Source organism: Monodelphis domestica, chromosome 2, assembly GCF_027887165.1.
Source record: "Monodelphis domestica isolate mMonDom1 chromosome 2, mMonDom1.pri, whole genome shotgun sequence".
NCBI lineage: Eukaryota > Metazoa > Chordata > Mammalia > Didelphimorphia > Didelphidae > Monodelphis > Monodelphis domestica.
Genome location: NC_077228.1, coordinates 324774610 through 324797003, shown reverse-complemented (window position 1 = coordinate 324797003; position 22394 = coordinate 324774610). Strand labels below are relative to the sequence as shown.

The window sequence follows — 22394 nt, the reverse complement described above, 5'->3', positions numbered from 1 at the left end:
TCTCTGAAGCCAAGCTTACATTTTATAATTTTACAACATTCAGTTTTTGTGGTGGTTGTTCTTCCCATTTACATTGTTGTCATTGTTGACACACAACTAAGGCAGAGAAAGCTAATTTAGTGAAGCAAAATTCCCATATGCTCCTGGGATGCTGTCTGGTAGAAGTCCCAAACTCATAAGCCACACCATCATTTGCTTGAAACCAAGTTCCCTGAGTGTCACTCCTTTCTGCATTGTCCTATCTCTGAAAGGACATAGACCATCTCTTCAGTGTTCTGTGGCCTTCTTGATGGAGTTACCTTATACACATTAATCTTTCCTGTCTAGTAGCATTTGCTGAATTAAAGCTGCCTAATGCTACTGCCCATCTCTGGCAAGCCACTCCTAACTTGGCACCAGTTAAACTCTCAGTGGATTGTTGTCTGCTCACACTTGCAACTTCACTTTATCCGTAGACTTTGGGCTTCTGAGTGACTGTACTTCAAAGCCAAGAACTACCACTTGTGGATGGGTCAAGGAGTTTTGCTGTGGTTTGGTCCTCTGTGGGAAATATAACTAGTTTCTGGTGACCATTACTCTCTGGGTATGGAACTATTCCTAAGCATTCCCAGCTGGCATCTCTATGCAGGACAGAAGGCTCATTGAGATCTGAAAAAGCCAATACTGTCGAACGTGTTAGGACTTTAAGAAAGTCTTTGAAAGCTTATTCACTTGCTTCCACTCTCCTCCCACCAGCCATAGTATCTCCCTCCACAAGTCCTCCAAAGCCTGAATTCTCTTCCTCTCCTAAACTCACCAGGACTTAACTGTTTGAAGCACCTCACCTCTTCTTTGGCTCAGCCAATCTGGACATTTCCTTAGAACTCAATCAGAAGGGGTTCATGTCTCAGATAGAGAGCAGATGGGTAAAATGTCATCATTTAATGTCTTATGATTACTCGCCACTGGCTTCCCTCTGCCCTTACACTCACTAGCAATACCTGATTTGGGATATGTAATTAATACCATTGTTTTGAATTTCTTTTTTTTTCCTTTACAGAACACAGTAGCAGAATGGCAGGTGGTGTTCTATATTGCTGCTGGTATTGATGTATTTGGAGCACTTTTCTTCTCTGCTTTCTCCAGGGGTGAAGTACAGGACTGGGCTCTGAATAATTATCACAGGCATCTAAACTAAGGGGGAAAAAACATGGAGAAAGCCAATCTTTTCATTCATTTTTATCATCATGTAACCGAAAGTGCCTTTGACATTCAAATGCTTAAAAATTCCACCAAAAAATATACTTACATACTTTTAAGACTTAAAATTATGAAATCTCACTACTTGATTTTTGTGGAATTTAATATCTTTAATCATTTATGATGAGCAGAGCTATGCTAGAACTTGTCATTTAGGTTCATATACACAGCTCTAAAAGAATTATGCATAGTAATTCAGAACTAACATACCAACTAAAAGTCAAAAACCTTAAAATAGTAGTGCTATTTATTTATATTTAGGAGAATGAGCCGAAGTGAACTCTGTAGCTTTCCATAAGCTGAATGGAGATTCTCAGGAATTGATAAAGATTTGTTCTCATCAAAGCTTCTCTCATAAGTTAGTTCTCATTAGTTCAAGCCCAGATTTGGGTAAGTCACATAACCTTTCTGAGCCTCAGTTTCCTCATCTGTAAAGATACCAATACTTGCACTTCCTACCTCACAGAGTTATTGTGAGGATAGCACAATATGTTCTATAAATCAGCTACTTTTAATCTACTCTCCCTCATACTCAGGTCTGACAGTTTACAATTTCCATGGTGCCGGTAGCAACCATAGAATCTGACCTTGTAATTGGTCTAGTTCAATCCAAAATGTATCAAGTCGGCTGTGTGTAAAGCCCTGAGATAACTCTTGGAGAGACAATCAAGGAAGGTCGCTGCCTTCATGGAGTTTGCTGTTGGCCAGGTAGCATCTTCATTTTCACCAACAGACCATTTTTCCTCTGGCTCCTGGGACAGGGAGTCCACCTATTGCCACACAGACCAAGAGTGCCCAGTAATTGCTCAGTGCTATCACCTTGGCAATGTAAGGGTGTCCGTATATGACTAATGACGCTGCACTTTCAGGGCAGCCAAAGCTGGGAGACATCTCCACCTCTAAGTATATTTGAGGTAACCTCCACCCACCTTATTTGGTGAGCTGAGCTCCAAGTGGTCATATAGAGTCTACAACACAGATTTAGACTCCAGGTCATTCCTAAATCATCCCATAAACCATGCTTGGGACCAGCTGTCCATGCCCTTCTGGTTCCAAATATAGGTACCTGCTTCTTGATCTATTCTCACAGCCATAGAACCCATCCTCATTCCTCTGCCAGTCCTAGCTTGAGCCTCTGTTTGCAATTCAAGGTGAAAGTGGTTTTTCAAGGCCCAAATCATCTGGGAAGAGGGTTTACAATGGAATTTTCACCAAATTTTCTGCCAGTGATTTCAAAGCATGCTTTAAAAAACCTTTATTTGATTTAAGCCTTAGCTGAATCCTATTTACTTGTCTAAGATAACTTTTTTTGTTACTTGTTGGGTGCAATTTTATGTAATTTATTTCCCAGACTATATTCAGTCCAACATTTATTGTAAATAGTTTTAATTTGTCATGTTGGTATTACTTTTTAATAAATCATTAAAATTATGATTAAATGTGAATTTTGTTTTCTTGCTGTTTCTATAAGGATTTGTACTTTCTCAGCTATCACTAAGAACTAAAATGTTTTCTATTTTCAAAATGAATACCATATACATTTTTAAAAGGAATGACATAAAAGAACCTTTTTACTTTTAAGAGTTATCTTGAATTTTAAAACCAAGCAAGACTTAGAGTCACAAAATATAAAATAAATAATTTTGACTACATCAAATTAAAAAGTTTTTGTACAAACAAAACCAATGTAACTAAAATCAGAAGGGAAGCAACAAATTGGGAAACAGTCTTCATAACAAAAACCTCTGATAAAGGTTTAATTACTCAAATTTACAAAGAGGTAAATCAATTATACAAAAAATCAAGCCATTCTCCAATTGATAAATGGGCAAGGGACATGAATAGGCAGTTTTCAGTTAAAGAAATCAAAACTATTAATAAGCATATGAAAAAAGTGTTCTATATCTATGATAATCAGAGAGATGCAAAACAAAACAACTCTGAGGTATCACCTCACACTAGCGGATTGGCTAACATGACAGCAAAGGAAAGTAATAAATGTTGGAGGGGATGTGGCAAAGTTGGGACATTAATTCATTGCTGGTGGAGTTGTGAATTGATCCAGCCATTCTGGAGGACAATTTGGAACTATGCCCAGAGGGTGATAAAAGACCAGCTGCCCTTTGATCCAGCCATAGCACTGCTGGGTTTGTACCCCAAAGAGATAATAAGGAATAAGACTTGTACAAGAATATTCATAGCTGCACTCTTTGTGGTGGCCAAAAATTGGAAAATGAGAGGATGCCCTTCAATTGGGGAATGGCTGAACAAATTGTGGTATATGTTGGTGATGGAATACTATTGTGCTCAAAGGAATAATAAAGTGGAGGAATTCCGTGCAGACTGGAACAACCTCCAGGAATTGATGTAGAGTGAGAGGAGCAAAACCAGGAGAACATTGTACACAGAGATTTGTGGTACAATCTAATGTAATGGACTTCTCCATTAGTGTCAATGCAGTGATCCTGAACAATCTGCAGGGATCTATGGGAAAAAACACTATCCACAAGCAGAGGACAAACTGTGGAAGTAAAAACACCGAGGAAAGGCAACTGCTTGACTACAGGGGTTGAGGGGATATGATTGAGGAGAGATGCTAAATGAGCACCTTAATGAAAATACCAACAACATGGAAATGGGTTCGAATCAAAGACACATGTGATACCCAATGGAATCAAGCATCGGCTATGGGAGGGCAGGTGGGGGGGGGGAGAAAAGAAAATGATCTTTTTTTCCAATGAATAATATTTGAAAATGACCAAATAAAATAATGTTTAAAAGGAAAAATAAATTTAAAAAATAAAAATTATCTTGATAATACAGTATAACTCAGATTGAACTGCTTGCCAGTTCTGGGAGTGGGGAAGGAAAAAGGAAGGGAGACAATATGGATCATATTACTTCGGAAAACTTAGGTGGGAAATTTGTTTAGAAAATTTTCTTTAAGTTTTTGTATCAAAAAAACAAGAAGCACATTATTTTTTACTGGGCTATAGCTTCTTTTAAGACTAAGATAGTGGGGGCAGCTGGGTAGTCAGTGGATTGAGAGCCAGGCCTAGAGACAGGAGGTCCTGGGTTCAAATCTGGCCTCAGACACTTCCCAGCTGTGTGACCCTGGGTAAGTCACTTAACCCCCATTGCCTAGCCCTTACCACAATACACAGTATTGATTCCAAGACAGAAGGTGGGAGTTTAAAAAAAGACTAAGATAGATCTTGACTTCATCAGTGAGGGTATTCCTTCCAGGGAAGCAAATCCCTACCCATCTGTACCTCCCGATCCTGTCCATTCACTTCAAACCCTTGATACTGTGTCCTTGGGTACATTGAGTGCCTTCCTCTAGTTCTTGTGGCAGGGCAGATACCAATGAAGCACATAAGCTGCCTGTCAGGTAACCTCTTCATTCTTGGTATGTGATTATGCCCAACATTTTTCTGATCACATTGATCATGGGGCCTTTCATGCCACTTCTTTCATGGTCTCCATTGTTGGTGTGTTATAATCTTCCCACTTCAAACGATGGACATTTTATTTGGGTCAATTAGAGGACCTATTGGATTGGTCAAGCCAAGAAGTGATGAAGGCCTCAACTCTAAATGAGAAAATATAAGTATTTAGCCCAATGCCTGGAATATAGTAGTCAGTTGATAAATGCTTATTTCCTCTCCTCCCTGAACTAGGGTAATGGCTGTGTAAGTTAAAAAGTACTGTATGAGAAAGTACTATATGGAGAAAGAAACAATATCCGTCGACCAATTATGGACATATTGAGATGAATAAGGAGTTATGGATGACCCTGTAGTTATGAAGCTAGGGGACTGGAAGAATGACGATGCCTTTGGCAGTAATAGGAAAGTTTGGGAACGGGTTATGGTGCACTCTAGGACTGTGGAACAAAGGTTTTCTATCAACGAAGCTGCTGGTTATGGCTAATACAAGGATCACAACCTCATTATAAAAGATCCTTTAATCAAGAGGACAATCCATCTTAATAAAAGAATTTCTTTTTTTCTCTCTCTGTTATAGATATGTTCTGATTGAATTCCAAGGCTACAAATCAGTTGCATAAATATTTGAAGCATATTAACTGATACGTAGGGATAGCTTGTTGTTTGGAGTCTCAATCCAGTGGCTTAGGCTCAGTATTGAAATAAAATGACAATTGAGGATCATAAAACACTTAACAAAAGAAGTTTGCTTAACCATAGAATAGAAAGAATATTCAAAAAAGATACAGTGTTGATCGAGTTAGATACAAATCCCTTCAAACTGTGCATTTGCCTGGTCCAAAGGATGTCTTGACTCATGTCGACAGGTTCAAGCCATAAACCCCCCTATAACCAATTAAATCTTGAGAACAGTTTGGTTGCCTTTTTTTTGGAGGAGGGGAATAAACTAGTCTATGTGGCAAGGACCTTCCAGTCTTCTTAGAAGTAATTGTACTTCCTATCATACCTGTTAATGGATAAGAATAAAGAGAAAGCTATTTCTCTATACTACTGATATCGTTTGCTTTTTGTGTTGATTTTTTGACTACCAAAAATTTAAAGGTTTTCTATAAACAAAAAAATGCTAACTAGACGTGGTACCAGACCTCATACCAAATGATTTCCTTTTTTTTTTTTAAGTTTACCAACAGTTTAATCTTCCAAAGGCTAACCAATTCTTCTCATGTTTTGTTTACATCATCAATTTCCTTGGAAAGCCCAGTTTCTTATGATATCACAGATGGGATACTGAACTTGTAATCAGTAAGATTTGGATTCAAATTCTAAATCAGTTCTTACTAGTCCTTTGACCCAAGATAATCACTTGACCACTCTTTTGGTTTCCCCATCTGTAAAATGTGAGCTTGGATTTTTGCCTCTAGGGTCTCATGAATCTCTAAAACCTTTGATGCAATGATTACCCATACTTTAAGTACTTGGATACACACTTTTTTTTTTTGGGGGGGGGGGTCCACTCTGTAATGGGAACTTCTGGTAAACTGCTCAGGGCACAGAGAAATTAAGTGATTTGTCCAGGGTCACCTATCTCAGGTACAGAACTTAAACCCAAGTGTTGTGGCTATGAGGTCAGGCTAGATAATTAGTTCTAATCTAATGAGAGCAAAAAATATAAAATTCTGTAAACCAATTTGGAATGATGCTTTAAAAAAGTCCTACTACTAGTCATATACTCCAACAAGGAAAAAGAAAAGATAAGTCACACTCACCCCCAAATATTTGTACTTTTTTGTGGGAGCAAAGATCAAGAAATAAAGCTGATGCCTTTTAATTGGAGAATAGCCAAACAAATCATGGTGCATGAATATAATGGAATATTATTGTAACAAGAAACAATGAATAAGAATTCAAAAAATTATCAGAAGATTTATATGAACTGATGAAGAGTGAAAGTAGTACCAAGAAAATAATGTACAAAAGGACCATAAAAATTGCCAATAGATGGTCAAAAGATATGAACAGGCAAGTTCTCAGATGAAGAAATTAAAACTGTTTTAGTCATATGAAAAAATGCTCCAAAATGCTATTAGAGAAATGCAAATTAAAACAACTCTAAGATACCATCTCACACCTATCAGCCTGGCTAATATGACAGAAAAATAAAATGATAAATATTGGATGGGGTATGAGTAAGTTGGGACACTAATGCACTGTGTTGGAGCTGTAAAGTGATATAACCATTCTGGAGACCAATTTAGAACCATGCCCAAAGGGCCATCCAACAAGCTATCCTTTGACCCAGTAATACCACTATTTAATCCTTATCCTAGAGATCAAAGATAGGGGAAAAGAACCTACTGGTACCAAAATATTTATAGTTGCTCTTTTTATGGTGGCAAAGAATCAGAAACTGAAAGGATATCCATCAACTGAGGAATGGCTGAAAGGGTTGTGGTATATGATTGTAAAGGAATCCTTTTGTGCCATAAGAAATGACAAACAGTTGCATGACAATATATGTATAACCCAGATTGTCTACTCCAGGAGCCCGGAGGGAACAGAGGGAGACAACATGAATCATTTAACTTTGGGAAACTTATGTAGAAATTTGTTATTAAAACAAAGATAATTTTTTTTAAAGACAACAAACAGGATGATCATAAAAAAAAATGTGGAAAGACTTATATGAAGTGATGGAAAATGAAGTGAGCAGAACCAGGAGATACTGTACACAGAAGCAGCAATAATGTGCAATGATCAACTATGAACAACTATTATCATCAATGCAAGAAGCAACTCCAAGGAAAAAGTCTCTCCACTACCATAGAAGGAATTGAATGCAGATTGAAGCATACCATTTTTCATTTTATTTCCTTCACAAGTTTTCTTCTTAGATAAGCAATATATGTTTTCTTTTACAACACTATAAACATGGAATTGCATGATATTGCATGATAGACTATGTGTTGTAATACTTGCTGTCCTGGGAAGGGGAAAAAGGAGGGAGGCAGAGAACATGGAGCTCAAAATGTCAGAAAACAATTATTTAAAATTCTATCTGTGTAGTTGGGGAAAATATAATTTTTAAAAAAGAAATTATCAATGGAAAGGGGAAAAAATGAAGCTGTTTTACAACTGTAAAGACCAAGCCTTGTCCCAGGGAAATGATTTTTTTTTAAGTACTCTACCCCTCCTTTGCTGAGGTAGGGGATGTGTACAGGTAGAACATTTCATCTATAGTCAGGCTTAATTGAGATGTTTAGTTTTGCTGTCTCACTTCTTTTTTTTCTTTTTTATTTTGTTTCTCTTTTAAGAATCAGAAACTTGAAGATATTTGAAATTAATTTTTCATATATTCATTCAACAACTATGTGACAAAGACAAAAACAAAATAATCCTTGCCTTCAAGGACTTTACATTTGATTGAAGGTGGGAAAAAATACATATATATACAGATAAGTAAATGAAAATTTTATACAGAGCAATTTGAGGAAGGGAAAGGCATTAGAAACTTGGAGGATGGGATAGGAAGGCCCCTGTAGGAAGAGACCTCGGAGGTAAGCCTCTGAAAATAAGGATTCTAGGAGATGGAGATGAGGAATGGGAGCATTCCAGGAGAGCCAATATATGCAAAAGCACAGCTGTGGAAGATGGAATACCGTATATGGAGAATCAGTTCGGCTATGACATAGTGAAAGGCAAGAAAGGAGTGTTGTAAGGTAAGCCTGGACAGCCAAAGTGTGTAAGCCTTTCAATGCCAAATAGAATGTTATCTGTATTTGCTTCTATATGTAAGAGTGGTTTTCCCTAATGGAATGTAAGCAAAAGGCAAGATGGTGCCACTGGGGTTCTTGAGCAGGGGAGTGACCTAGTTATATCACTTGGAGGTTAATGTCGATGAATTGAAAAGTGAGGGCCTGGAAAAGAGGAGACCAATTAGGAAGTCATTACAATGGTCACAGAGAGGAGGTAGAAGGGAAATGGGAGGGAAGGAATCTAGGATGACTTCCAGGTGGGGAACCCAGAGGCTTGAGGGATTCTAGTATCCTCTACTCTACATAAAGAGAAGTTTGCTAAGGATTATATTATACACTCTGCTCAATGACAGTGGCACTCTGTTCAAAATAGAGTTTCTCAGAATAGTAATATTTTGATGCAGTATTTGAAATAAGTGGGGAAATGGCCTCTTGGGTTCTCTTCAGCCACATCATTCTAAGCAGAATTGTGGGAGAATGCTGGTCCCTCACAGAAACAGGCAGAGAGTAAGTAACCATCTTGTTTCAGTGAAGGGCAAAAACATATAGAATTGCAAATTATGCTGGGTTGTCAATTTTTCTTTCCCTTAGAAACCAATGGATCCTTTTTAGCTGCTTTTAGCTTCTAGAGAAAATTCAAGCAAACAGCCAATTATTACAGAACTGTGAGTAATAAAAGTGATTCTTGCAGAGAAGGAATCATGGAAAATATGTTCTAGCAAAAAGCTTTACAAGGAGGGGGGAAAGTGTATGTAAACAGGCACACCGAACAGGAAAACAAAGCTCAGCATCCGGGTCTTCAACCCTTGTTCTGCAAGAAGCAATTAGGAAGAAAACTGGTATTTTTCCAGACTCTTGTTTACTTTCACTTTATCTCTGTTGGGGGAGGAGACAAATGAAAAGGAAGGTTAGATTTCCTGAGGCTGTTGAACAGGAGTCCAGCAGGGTGATCCGATTGGAAGCCATTGTCAAATCATGTGTGTGTCCCCTCACATCTCTCCTCAGATGAGCAGCACAAGAGCCAAGCAAGCCAGGTGCCCCCATGCAGGATTATGGTTGATGATTCTGGTGAACTAGATAGACTGTGTCACCTCATCAGCACCAAAATCCACACACCCTGGAGGGAGATTCACACATGACATTTCTTACAAAATACCACAGATGGATTGCAGGGAAATTAATGTTATTACCCATTGTTTTTGTTCTAATAACTTGCACTCCATAAAGTAAACACTTTTTAGCTTTAGATGTGGATGGATAGAGAGACAGAAAGAGAGAGAAATGATAGTCAGTTAGGGACAGATAAAGATAGATCTGACAGGCAGATAGAGATAGATGATAGGCAGATAGAGACAGACAGATAGACAGATTAGATAGGTAGATAGGTAGATAGATAGATAGATAGATAGATAGATAGATAGATAGATAGATAGATAGATAGATAGATGGATAGATAGATAGATAGATAGATAGATAGATAGATAGATAGATAGATAGATAGATAGATAGATAGATTAGACAGACAACTAGATAAAAAGACAGACAGAGAGACAGATAGATAGATAGATAGATAGATAGATAGATAGATAGATAGATAGATAGATAGATAGATAGATAGATAGATAGATAGATGGGTGGGTGGATGGATGGATGATAGTCAGAGACAGACAGAGATGGAGAGATGTATAGATAAGGATATTAGATAGACAGACAGACAGACAGACAGACAGACAGACAGACAGACAGATAGATAGATAGATAGATAGATAGATAGATAGATAGATAGATAGATAGATAGCTGGATGGGTGGATGGGTGGATGGGTGGGTGGATGATAGTCAGAGGCAGACAGAAATGGAGAGATGGATAGATAAAGATATTAGATAGACAGACAGACAGATAGATAGATAGATAGATAGATAGATAGATAGATAGATAGATAGATAGATAGACAGACCAGTAACTAGATAGATAAGGAGAGATAGATTAGATAGGCAGATAGATAAAGATAGATTAGACAGATAAATAGATTAGATAGACAGATATAGATAGATGATAGAGACAGATTTGATAGATTAAATAGACATATAGACAGACAAAAAGATAGATAGACAGACTGAAAGACAGACTTAAAGACAGACAGACAGACAGATAGATAGATAGATAGATAGATAGATAGATAGATAGATAGATAGATAGATAGATAGATAGATAGATAGATAGATAGATATGTACACACAGAGAGATGGGGAGCAGTGAATAGAGCAGTCGGCCTGGAGTTAGGAAGACTCATCCTGAGTTCAAGACATATCCTAGCTATGTGACCCTGGGCAAGTCATTTAATGATGATTCTTTCAGTTTCCAGGTGTGTAAAATGAGCTGGAAAGGAAATGAAAAACCACTCCAATATCTTTACCAAGAAAACCCCAAGTGGGGTCACAAGGAGTCAGACACCACTGAAACAAATGAAATGACAACAGCAAAAGTGAGAGGAAATCAGTTGTTTTTTCAGATGCGAGTCCTCTGTCTACAAGGATGATTTCGCAGAATTGCCATCAATAGCCTGTGTTTTTCCAATAAGGGTGGTGAGTTTGTACTGAGCTAACCAAGTTGACTATCAGTTTTGGAGAGATCTTGCTGGGATGAAGGATAGAGTCTAAAGAGAGATGAGCCTGAGAGAAGCTAGCTGGCCTGTGTGACCTTGGAGCCCAACTCTTTCCTTCAGTTGAGTTAATGGGCCCAAAGTGTGTAATAATTAGTAAAAGAGTTCTTTCGTGGTATTGTTCCTTAAGACAGAAAACAATTGCCCCTACTGCACAAAAGTATGAAATGAGAAAAACATAAAAAGTTTTGTAAATAATCTTTCTGGTACTTTTTTTCTATTTACCAAGGTAAGTCATGTGATTATGCATGAAGAGCAGCATACCTCTAAGGTATTGCAATTGAGAACCAGGCTGTGGAAGTAATTTTTGTTCCTCAAATGTCCATCCAATTGCATATGGACAATCTACATCCACGTGATTTTTCCCAAATGGATATTATTCATTTCATTTAGGAGGTTCTTCAGTATTCTGGGACTTGAGGCAATTGGCACAATGTCATCCACAAATAAAAGTAGCTAGGTTACTTCATCTTGAATAAACAAACCACTTATTTTTTTGGTTTTATTTTTTTCTTTTTATTTAGAATATTTTTCCATGGTAACATGATTCATGATCCTCTTCCCCCCGCTTTCTCCTCCCCCTCCCAAAGCCAACAAGCAGCTCCACTGGATTATTCATGTATCCTTGTTCAAAACCTATTTCCATGTTATTCATATTTGCAGTGGAGTGATTCTTTAACATCAAAACCCTAATCACATCCCTATCACACTAAGTGGTTGATCATATATATATATATATATATATATATATATATATATATAAATTATATTGAATTAGTCAATTCAAAACATTATTCCTTGGTTATAAGAATCATATTCTTTCCCTCCCTCCCCTACTCCCACTCCTTCCTGTAGCCAACATGCAATTCCACTGGGTTTTACATGTGTCCTTGATCAGAACCTATTTCCATGTTGTTGATGTTTGCAGTAAGATGTCAATCAAATTTTTAACAAAACACTCATTAAGCACTTCCTATGTATGCTGTGGTACAATGGATAGAGTGATTGGTCTGAAGTCAGGAAGGCTCATCTTCCAGAGTTCAACTTTGGTCTCAGATACTTCCTAACTGGATGACCCTAGGCAAGTCACTTAACCCTCTTTGCCTCAGTTTCCTTATCCATAAAATGAGCTGGAGAAGAAAATGGAAAACCACTATGGTATCTCTACCAAGAAAAGCACAAATAGGGTCAGAAAAACAGAGTCATTTAAGGCTGAATAACAACAAAAAACAAATACTCCCTAAACACTGGGATTACAAAGAGAGAGTAGCACAGTCCCTGCTCTCAAGAAGGTCACTTTCTAATAAAGAAATAATCCATATGGAAGGTTTCGGCCACAAATCAGATGGAAAGGTCTCCCAGTCTCCCAATAAGCACCCAATAATGCCTTTTCTCTGCTGTTGTTTCCAGTGGTAAGTCTTTTTTTTTTAACATTATTTTATTTGGTCATTTCCAGACATTATTCCTCCCCCCCCCCCCCCCCACCACCTTTCCCATAGCCGATGTGCGATTCCGCTGGATATCACATGTGTTCTTGACTCGAACCCATTTCCATGTTGTTGGTATTTGCATTAGAGTGTTCATTTAGAGTCTCTCCTCAGTCACATCCCCTCCACCCCTGTAGTCAAGCAGTTGCTTTTCATCGGTGTTTTTACTCCCACAGTTTATCCTCTGCTTGTGGATAATGTTTTTTCTCCTAGATCCCTGCAGATTGTTCAGGGACATTACACCACCACTAATGGAGAAGTCCATTACATTCGATTATACCACAGTGTATTAGTCTCTGTGTACAATGTTCTCCTGGTTCTGCTCCTCTCGCTCTGCATCACTTCCTGGAGGTCGTTCCAGTCTCCATGGAATTCCTCCACTTTATTATTCCTTTTAGCACAATAGTATTCCATCACCCACATATACCATAATTTGTTCAGCCATTCCCCAATTGGAGGGCATCCCCTCCTTTTCTAATTTTTTTGGCACCACAAATAGCGCAGCTATGAATATTCTTGGTCTTTTTCCTTATTATCTCTTTGGGGTACAAACCCAGCAGTGCTATGGCTGGATCAAAGGTCAGTCTTCCCAGTGGTAAGTTTTATCAGTCTCCATGGTGAACCTGACACTGATGGAAGCATCCATTCAAAGCCTCCTTGGTTTTCAGAGTCCTGAGCTGTCTTCTCCAGGACTTCGGGAAGATAGTTTTCCAAGGCAGCAGATCGGGGCACCTGACCCCTTTCAGAGTTTCCTGTCCAGACCATCTAGAATAAGATTGGGAGCTGGGGGGACTGGGGGCAGCTGGGAGGGGACAGGGTTGCCCCTAGGGCTCCTGTATTTACCACCATCGGCCAGCAGGAGTTCCTGATGGTGAGGAAGAAGGTGGATTCCCTTCTCTACCAAGATTTGTCCCTTCAGTGAGGGCTGAGGAACTGGACCTGATTGGAAGCATGTTTGGTAGCCTGGGGGAATAGCTTTTCCCAAGGCTCTTGGGTTTCAGCATCCTGGGCCCTTTCCATCGGGGTCAATCTGTCATTCAACAAAAATTTATTAAATTCTGAATGGGGTGGTATAGAAAGAAAGGCAAAGGTCTCTGGGAGTTCAGTCTGATAGGGGGAACAAACAACATGTAAAAAACAACATACAAACTAGATATAGATGAATTATTTGGCAATATTCTCAAAAAATAAGTACAATGAGATTGTGTGTTCTTGACAAATCAGTCGACTGTGTAAGTATAAAAATGTGGTCTGCTGCAGAATATCATCTGTGAAATACTTCCTGTTTCCTCTCAAAACTCCATCAAGGATGTATGTGTGCATTGTTCTCATTAAGCTTTTTTCAGAGATGGGGAAGTGGGCCTATTTGGAAACAATTACACATATTTTCTTTGATTACCTTTTTTAAAAATAATAACTATCATTTTTTGCCAGGAATTCACTATCTTGTCTTACTTCAGATATCTTGAGAATTGCCTGCTAAAAGTGCCCTCAAAATTGTCTTCAACAGAATAGAGAAATATCCCAGCTCTGTAGATACTTGCTTTGCTGCACAGTTGCTTCTCTATCTCATTTTCTTTTGTGTTATTTCTACTTTACCAAAATAGCCTCTAAAAAAAAGTTCAGTGTATGGAGGGGCTGTGGACAGATATGTACACTGATGCAATTTATAAGAAAAGATCATTAAAAGGAAGCTAAACTTTAAATTACTGAGAATAATGGCCACAGGAACACATAATGAAACAAACGGCTTTCTATTTGGCAGAAAGGCCAGGAATTCTAAGAACAGAATATTGCATTCATTGTGGGATGTAGTCATTGTATTGATTGGTTTTGCTTTAAACATCTTTTTTATGAGACAAGTCCGGTAGGGGGAAAAGGAAAGAGTATAGTCAGAAATGACTTATGTACAAACAAAAGACATAAATAAAATAGATTTTTTTTTTATTAAGTCTTCACTGATTTGAGTCACTCTGATAATGTCAAGGGAAATGGGGAGGAACAAAGGGAAGCTGATGAAATATAAAGTGAGCTTTGCATATTAGAATGGGGTGGAGGGGTATCATAGTTAACTGAAGAAACTTACATCAGAATCATATTTTAGGAAGGCATGAGTTAGAATTAAATAGCTATATTTCTTCTGTATTAGGCTAGGAGGTTTCTGGGTGGAGCTTCAATCCCCAAGAGCTTAGAAAACACAAAGAGTTTGAAGTGACTGAAACTCAGTGCTGCTGAGCTGGGGCAAACTCCTGGAACAAAGGGAAGCTTGGGGTCTGGCCCTCCCTCTCCCCCAAACCCAGTTGGTTGCTACAGCCGTTGCATTGCTATGATGGAATCTGGCAAGAAAACATTTATCCTTTTCACATCAAATTTTGCATATTTGATCCAGAAACACAGCACAAACTATTAAGACTACAATATAAAAACTCTGATTAATGAGAAAACTCCTCATCGCTGTGTTTGACAAAGAATCTTGTCACCAGAATGGTATAGATTAAAAAGATGAAAAAGTTTCACATCCAAATTTAGCATCACCCGAAGCTGAGAGGAAACCTTAATTTGATTTAACTATGGAGAAGTCCCCCACTTTTTGACTGTCTCCAGAAAGCTATTTGGAAAGAAAAGCCCAGCCTCTTGAATCAACAGGCCAGATCCCATTCCCCCTTGCCCTCAGTGGGCCAGTGAAAAAAAAAAGGTCAAACATTGTGGAATTGCTCCAAGCTTCCTGTTGCATGGGTTTGACTGTGCAAGTTACAGATGCAAGCTTTCCTCTTATATTTGACAAAGATCAAATAACTTGGAATAGAAACTGACCAATGGATTAGTGGTTAGGAGAATGTACAGACAATAATATGAAAGAAAAGAGTTGCATGATTCATGCTGTTTATTCAGCTTTATATATCATGTCAGAATAAAGGGTCAATATTTTAACTAGTCTTTATTAGTTCAGTTCCTGGCATGGGAGGACTGTGGATTCTATAGGAACTGGAATAATCACAGTTTAGAAACACCATAGCATTTATTTCCTACTTCTTACTCCCCCTTCAAAAAAAGCTCAACATTTCTCTCTCTCTCTCTCTCTCTCTCTCTCTCTCTCTCTCTCTCTCTCTCTCTCTCTCTCTCTCTCTCTCTCTCTCTTTCTCTCTCTCTCTCTGTCTCTCTGTGTGTGTCTCTCTCTTTCTGTCTCTCTGTCTCTCTCTGTGTGTCTCTCTGTCTCTCTCTCTTTTTCTCTTGCATTCTCATATGCACACACATCCACTCATCTGTACATGTAGGAAAAATCTAGTACCGCTGAATTCAGTTCATCATTGAAATTCTAGCGTATATAAATATCCTTAAAACTGAAACATACAAAAACAGCCTACTATGTTTTTTAAAACACAAATCAAATATTTGGTGTGTTTTTGTCAACAAAGAATGGGTAGAAACGTAGAAAAGGGGAAAATGTTTTTGTCTTCTGAATTGTAGAAGAACAAAGTTGTCCCTAGGATACCACAGGAAGCATTTAATAAGAGTTCACGGGGCAGGGGGTAGAGCTAGGTGATTCGGTGGATAGAAAGCAAGGTCTGGAGACAAGAGGTCCTGGTTTGAAATCTGGCCTCAGACACTTCCTAGCTGTAATACTCCACAATTGTATACCCCTAACTGCTCTTCTGCCTTAGAATCAATATTCTAAGATGGAAGGTAAGGGGGTTTTGTTTTGTTTTGTTTTTTTATAACCCTTATCTTCCACCTTAGAATCAATACTATGTATTGGTTCCAAGGCAGAAGAGCTGTAAGGGCTAGGCAATGGGGGTTAAGTGATTTGCCCAGGGTCACATGGCTATGAAGCATCTGAAGTCTGCTTTGAACCTAGAACTCCCATCTCTAAGCCTGGCTCTCAACCCACTGAGCTACCCAGCTGCCCTCTTCCTTTTTTTTTTTATTAAGAATTAACCATTTAACAAACACCAGGTAAAACACTAGGGATACATGAAAAAGCAAAATCCTCTAGGGAGGCTTACATTCTAATTAGGCTGAGGCAATGTGATATAGTGGAGAAAGTGTCAGATTTGGAGTCAAAGCACCTGGGATTGAGTCTAGGCTCCCCTATTTGCTGCCTATGTGAGCCTGGATAAATCTCTTCACTCCTCTGGGTCTCAGGTTCCTGATCAGTAAAATGAGAGGACAGGCTTGATGGCCTTGATGGTTCCTTCCAAAGCTGAATCCATGAGCCAATGGCTTTAGGCTGATGCTTAATCCCTTCATCCATCTCCACCTCTGGGCTGATGTCTGAGCATCCCGTCAGGACAGGAAGTGGCTCTGGGCAGCGGGTACCACTTCCCACATTTGCTTATACTTACATATCATGTTAAGGCCTGTGAGCACTTTATATGCATCATTTCCTCCCATCCTCCCAATAACTCTATGAGGTTTTGGCTATGGACATTATTATTCTCATGTGGGGGAGGGCATTTTTTTTTTGTCTGAAACTGATTTTTGCCCATGAAAGCAAGTCTCTGAAGGGGAAATTCTCCAGTGAGGCAGATTAGCAAGTCATCAATAACATAGACTTAGTGTGTTGACTAAGGTCAGAGAACTGACTTGACCAGGTACCTCCAGACTCTGAGCCAGGATCTAAGCTTGTTATTTAGATGATGACTATGAACCCCACCAATACAATCACTATGACAAAATTAGTATTTTTTCCACTACCCCGCCTTTACCTCCTTCCCAACATTCCCCACAAATCCTTTGATTTTTCATGATTTATTTATCTCCTTCAGGATAGCCCTCACATGCTCTAATAATTGGAAGGGGGAAGGTGATTGTAGTAAACAAAGGAAAAATATATTGGGGCTTTGAAAATAAGTCCCCACTGGCAGAATGTTTCCAAATCTAGTCTATATGAACTTCTGAGAACCCAGGAACTGTCTGTATGTGAAAGGATAGAAGATCCTTCCTTTCATCTTAGAAATACATCTCCTTGACCTTTTTTTAGTGTCATGGTATTCCCAAAGGACTTTAAAAGAATTCCTGCCATTTTATCCAGTTATACCACTGCTGGCTTTATACCCCAAAGAGATCATAAGGAAAAATACTTGTACAAAAATATTTTAGTGTCATGGATCTTTTTGGCAGTCTGATAAAACCTATGGACCTGTTCTTGGAATAATTGCACATACGTTCTTAGACAGGGTGACTGGGTTGGTTGATTTTGGTTTTCTTTGTTACAAAGTAAGAGTTCAATAATAAGAGGAGAGTATATTATTAAGAAATGGCTGTGATATTTTTAAAACCCTAAAGGAATTAATAATAATTTTTTTTAAAACCCTTACCTTCCAGCTTAGAATAAATATTGTATTTTGGTTTCAAGGCATAAAATGTTACAGATAAAAGAGTTGGTGCCATAAACTGTGACTGTGAAAATATGGTTTCAAGACTTTGAATTCTCAAAAGCATAAAGATAATTTTTTGTGTCTTGATTTTATATTAAAAATAAAGTGGTTGCCATGGGAAAAATTCCCAAATATGAAATACCCAAGTCAGCTGGGTTTTATGGAGATTTTAATTAATACAAATTAAGGAATTAATGAAAGGGAGAGAGAATAAGAGAAATATAGTATGAAAGGCCTTGGCCAACAAGGCCTAGGCCGAGAGATCAGTCAGTCTCTAATATGTGAAAGACAGCATAAAGTAGTGGCCTTCAAAGCTGGAAGAAATGGGTTCAAGAACCATCTCCCTTATATGATGTCACTGTGATCCTGGACAAGTCACTTAACCTTTCAGAATTCTCAAAGACTCTTTAAGTTGTACCTGTACTGGTAGGAGTTTCCATATCTGGAAACTTCTTAGATACCATGAACAGGTCCAGTCCCAATTTGAACCCAAGACTTCTGGTCTCTAGGCCTAGCTCTCAAGCCACTGAGCCACCTAGCTGCCCCTGATAACAATGATTTTTAAAATTTTTTAAAATTTTAAAAGCACCCATTGTGGACTTCTCTACTAGTGTAAGAAGGGATACTATCCACATCCAGAGAAAGAACTGTGGGAGTAGAAACACAGAAGAAAAACAACTGCTTGATCACATGGGTCGATGGGATACATAGACTCTAAACAATCACCCTCATGCAAATATCAATAATATGGAAATAGATCTTGATCAATGACACATGTAAAACCCAGTGGAATTTCTCATTGGATACAGGAGTGTGGTGGGAGGAGGGTAGGGATAGAACATGAATTATGTAACCATAGAAAAATATTCTAAATTAATTAATTAAAGATTTCCAAAAATCTATAACAAATTAATCAATTAATTTTAAGAAATTTTAAAAACTTAATAAAATAAATAAATAAAAGCACCCATTGTAATAAAAGGGGAAAATAAGATTCTTGTGGGGGGAAAAAACCCAGATCTTGCCAAAAATGTAATTAATAGTTTATGCCACAGCAAACAAGGTCATTGACTTGGAATGTGGGCCTAGGCTCTATATTCATCAGTATACCCAGTTCTGTCTGCACCCAGAGGCAACCTGTCCCTGAATATGAATGAATATTCATTCCAGCAACAACTGCTGACCAACTGCCACCAACAGTCAGGCACAGGAGCCCCGGGGTTGGCAGCTCCTCCCAGATCCGGGATCCTATTTCCAGCCCAGCCTGTACTGCCATCATCAGGGGAAGCAGCTCCTAGGGAGAAGGGCCAGCCATCCCCCACAAATGTCACACTGGGGCGAGCCAGCCTGAGCAGCTGAGCAACTGAAACAGCAGGGGGTGGGGGGAGCCCTGAGGGAGAGGCGGAAGCTGCAGCTGCCAGCAAGTCAAACCGCCCATCACCATCACCTCGACTTCCATATCCCCTCTGATGGGATGGAGGCAGTGCAGAGCTCTAAACCCAAGAGGCTCGGAATGCACTGCTTCCAAACCCTCGGCCATTATCCAGAGACATGCAGCCTGGACACCGCTCCTGCAGGGCTACAGCCACAGCTGCTAAAGACCTAGAAAATCAAGTTCCTGCCACCAAAATCCTCATCACTCTCGTAGCATTATAAACCCGTGTCATTTGGTCTGTGGAAATGATTTTCTTTTTTTTTTAACCCTTACTTTTTGTCTTAGAATTGATTCTAAGGCAGAAGAGCTATAAGGGCAAAGCAGTTGGGCTTCAGTGACTTGCCCAGTTACACATCCAGGAAATGTCTGAGGTCAAATTTGAACCCAGATCCTCCAGACTCCAGTCCTATGCAACCTAGCTGGCCCAGAAATTACTTTAGAGGTATTAACATTTGTTTGCTGCTGTATTCTAAGGACCTTGGTAACTTTCTATCTGACCCATAACTAAAACCTTCCTTATGTATTGTCTCCCCATTAGAATGAGAGCTCCTGGGGAGTAGGGGTTGTGTTACTTTTCTATTTGTACCCCTAGGACTTAAGTGCAGCATTCTATACTTAGTGGATGCCTGATAAATATTTCATTCTTTCATTCATATTGGGCAATTCTCTTCCCTCTCTCCTGCTCTCTCTCTCTCTCTGGTCCCTATCATTTAAAGTTATACTGCTGACTGACAACTAGTCATATCCAAGCATATTTCCAAAATAATGTGCAAGAAGGAAACTAAAGACTGATTTTAAATGCCCACCACCAAAAAACTGGAAAGTGAGGGGATGCCCTTCAATTGGGGAATGGCTGAACAAATTGTGGTATATGTTGGTGATGGAATACTATTGTGCTAAAAGGAATAATGAACTGGAGGAATTCCATGAAGACTGGAACAACCTCCAGGAAGTGATGCAGAGTGAGAGGAGCAGAACCAGGAGAACATTGTACACAGAGACTGATACACTGTGGTACAATGGAAGGTAATGGACTTCTCCATTAGTGGCAATGCAGTGATCCAGGACAATTCTGAGAGACTTATGAGGAAGAACACTATCCACATCCAGAGAAAGAACTGTGGGAGTAGAAACATAGAATAAAAACAACTGCTTGATCACATGGTTCAATGGGGATATGACTGGGGATGTAGAGTGTAAGCCATAACCCTAATGCAAATATCAATAATATGGAAATGGGTCTTGATCAGGGACACATGTAAAACCCAGTGGAATTGCAAGTCGGCTATGGGAGGGGGTGGAGAGAGGGGAGGGAAATAATATGAATCTTGTAACCATGGGGAAATATTCTAAAATAAATAATTAAATAAAATTTTTAAAATTAACAAAAAATTAAAAAAATAAAATAAAATACCCACCACGAAATGATCCAGCTGTTCTAGAGAATAATTTGGAACTATGACCAAATGGTTTATAAAACTGTGCATATCCTTTGACTCAACAATACCACTATTAGTTCTGTCTTATCCCAAAGAGAACAAAGAAAAAAGAAAAGGAGCTCTATGTACAAAATATTTATAGCTCCTCTTTTTGTGTTGGCCAAGAGTTGGAAATTGAGGGGATGTCCATCATTTGTGAGTGACCCGAACAATTTATGGTAGATGATGGTCATAGAATACAATTATACTGCAAGAAATGACAAAGGGGATGGTTTCAGAAAGACCTATGTATCAAGACCTTTAGGAACTGATGAGATCACTGTGCATAGGAATAGTAATGGCATAATGATAATCAACTGTGAAAGACTGAGCTACTCAGATCAATACAATGATCCCAGACAATTTCAAAGGACTTGTGATGAAAAACCCTATCTACCACTGGATGGAGGCCTGGGTGCAGATGCAATCTTTTTCTTTATTTTTCTTTATTTCTCCTGTGGGGTTTGGAGGGTTTGTTTTTTGTTTGTTTGTTTTTTGTTTTTTGGCAACAGGAGTAATGTGAAAATATGTTTTACATGACTTCACAAGTATAATAGAATTCATATTTCTTGCTGTTTCAATAGATATGGGGGGAAGGAGAGGGAGGAAGAGAATTTAGAACTGAAAATAAATTTTTTTAAATTAAAATTAAAAAACACTCACTGTTCTTTGTGAGGCTATGTGACCCTGGAAAAGTCATTTACCTTCTCAGGGGTCTAAGCAACACCAAGACCAAAATCTAGAGAAAAGGTGCTGACCTCAATGATAGAGGGAGTTTCCTAATCTAGAAGTTCCTTATACTGATAAAAACAGAGATCCCGTTCCTCTTTCTGTCCCTACCACTGTACTTTGTAGCCAAACAATTTCACAACCTTGCATTCCACACCAGTGTAGAAAATAGTGACATTCAACACTTGGCTGAGCAGCTTAGACTGTAGCAGAGAAATGAGTGCCTGCCCAGAAATTATTTGGAATATCCACTGCCCAAGCCCTAGATGGGGCAGTTCCATTTACTCTAAGGCAAAGAGCCAGAGAATCCTTTAAAAATAACTTGGAAGGAATAATAAAGTGGAGAAGTTCCATGGAGACTGGAACAACCTCCAGGAAGTGATGCAGAGCGAGAGGAGCAGAACCAGGAGAACATTGTACACAGAGACTAATACACTGTGGTATAATCGAACGTAATGGACTTCTCCATTAGTGGCGGTGTAATGTCCCTGAACAACATGCAGGGATCCAGGAGAAAAAAACACCATTCATAAGCAAAGGATAAACTATGGGAGTGGAAACCCCGAGGAAAAGCAACTGCCTGAATACAGAGGTTGAGGGGACATGACAGAGGATAGACTCTAAATGAACACTCTAATGCAAATACTATCAACAAAGCAATGGGTTCAAATCAAGAAAACATCTAATGCCCAGTGGACTTACGCGTCAACTATGGGGGGTGGAGGGGGAGGAAAAGAAAATGATCTATGTCTTTAACGAATAATGCTTGGAAATGATCAAATAAAA

General features: G+C 38.8%; 1 protein-coding gene across 1 annotated transcript in view; it reads left to right on the top strand.

The window, feature by feature from the left end:
* Positions 1-2684, top strand: part of SLC17A5 (solute carrier family 17 member 5) — a 53779-nt gene extending 51095 nt beyond the window's left edge. Inside the window, exon 11 of the mRNA XM_007484201.3 lies at positions 1040-2684. Within this exon, the coding sequence (XP_007484263.1) occupies positions 1040-1177 (138 nt within the window). The 3' untranslated portion in view covers positions 1178-2684. The remainder of the gene's footprint in view (positions 1-1039) is intronic.
* Positions 2685-22394: the final 19710 nt, after the last annotated feature.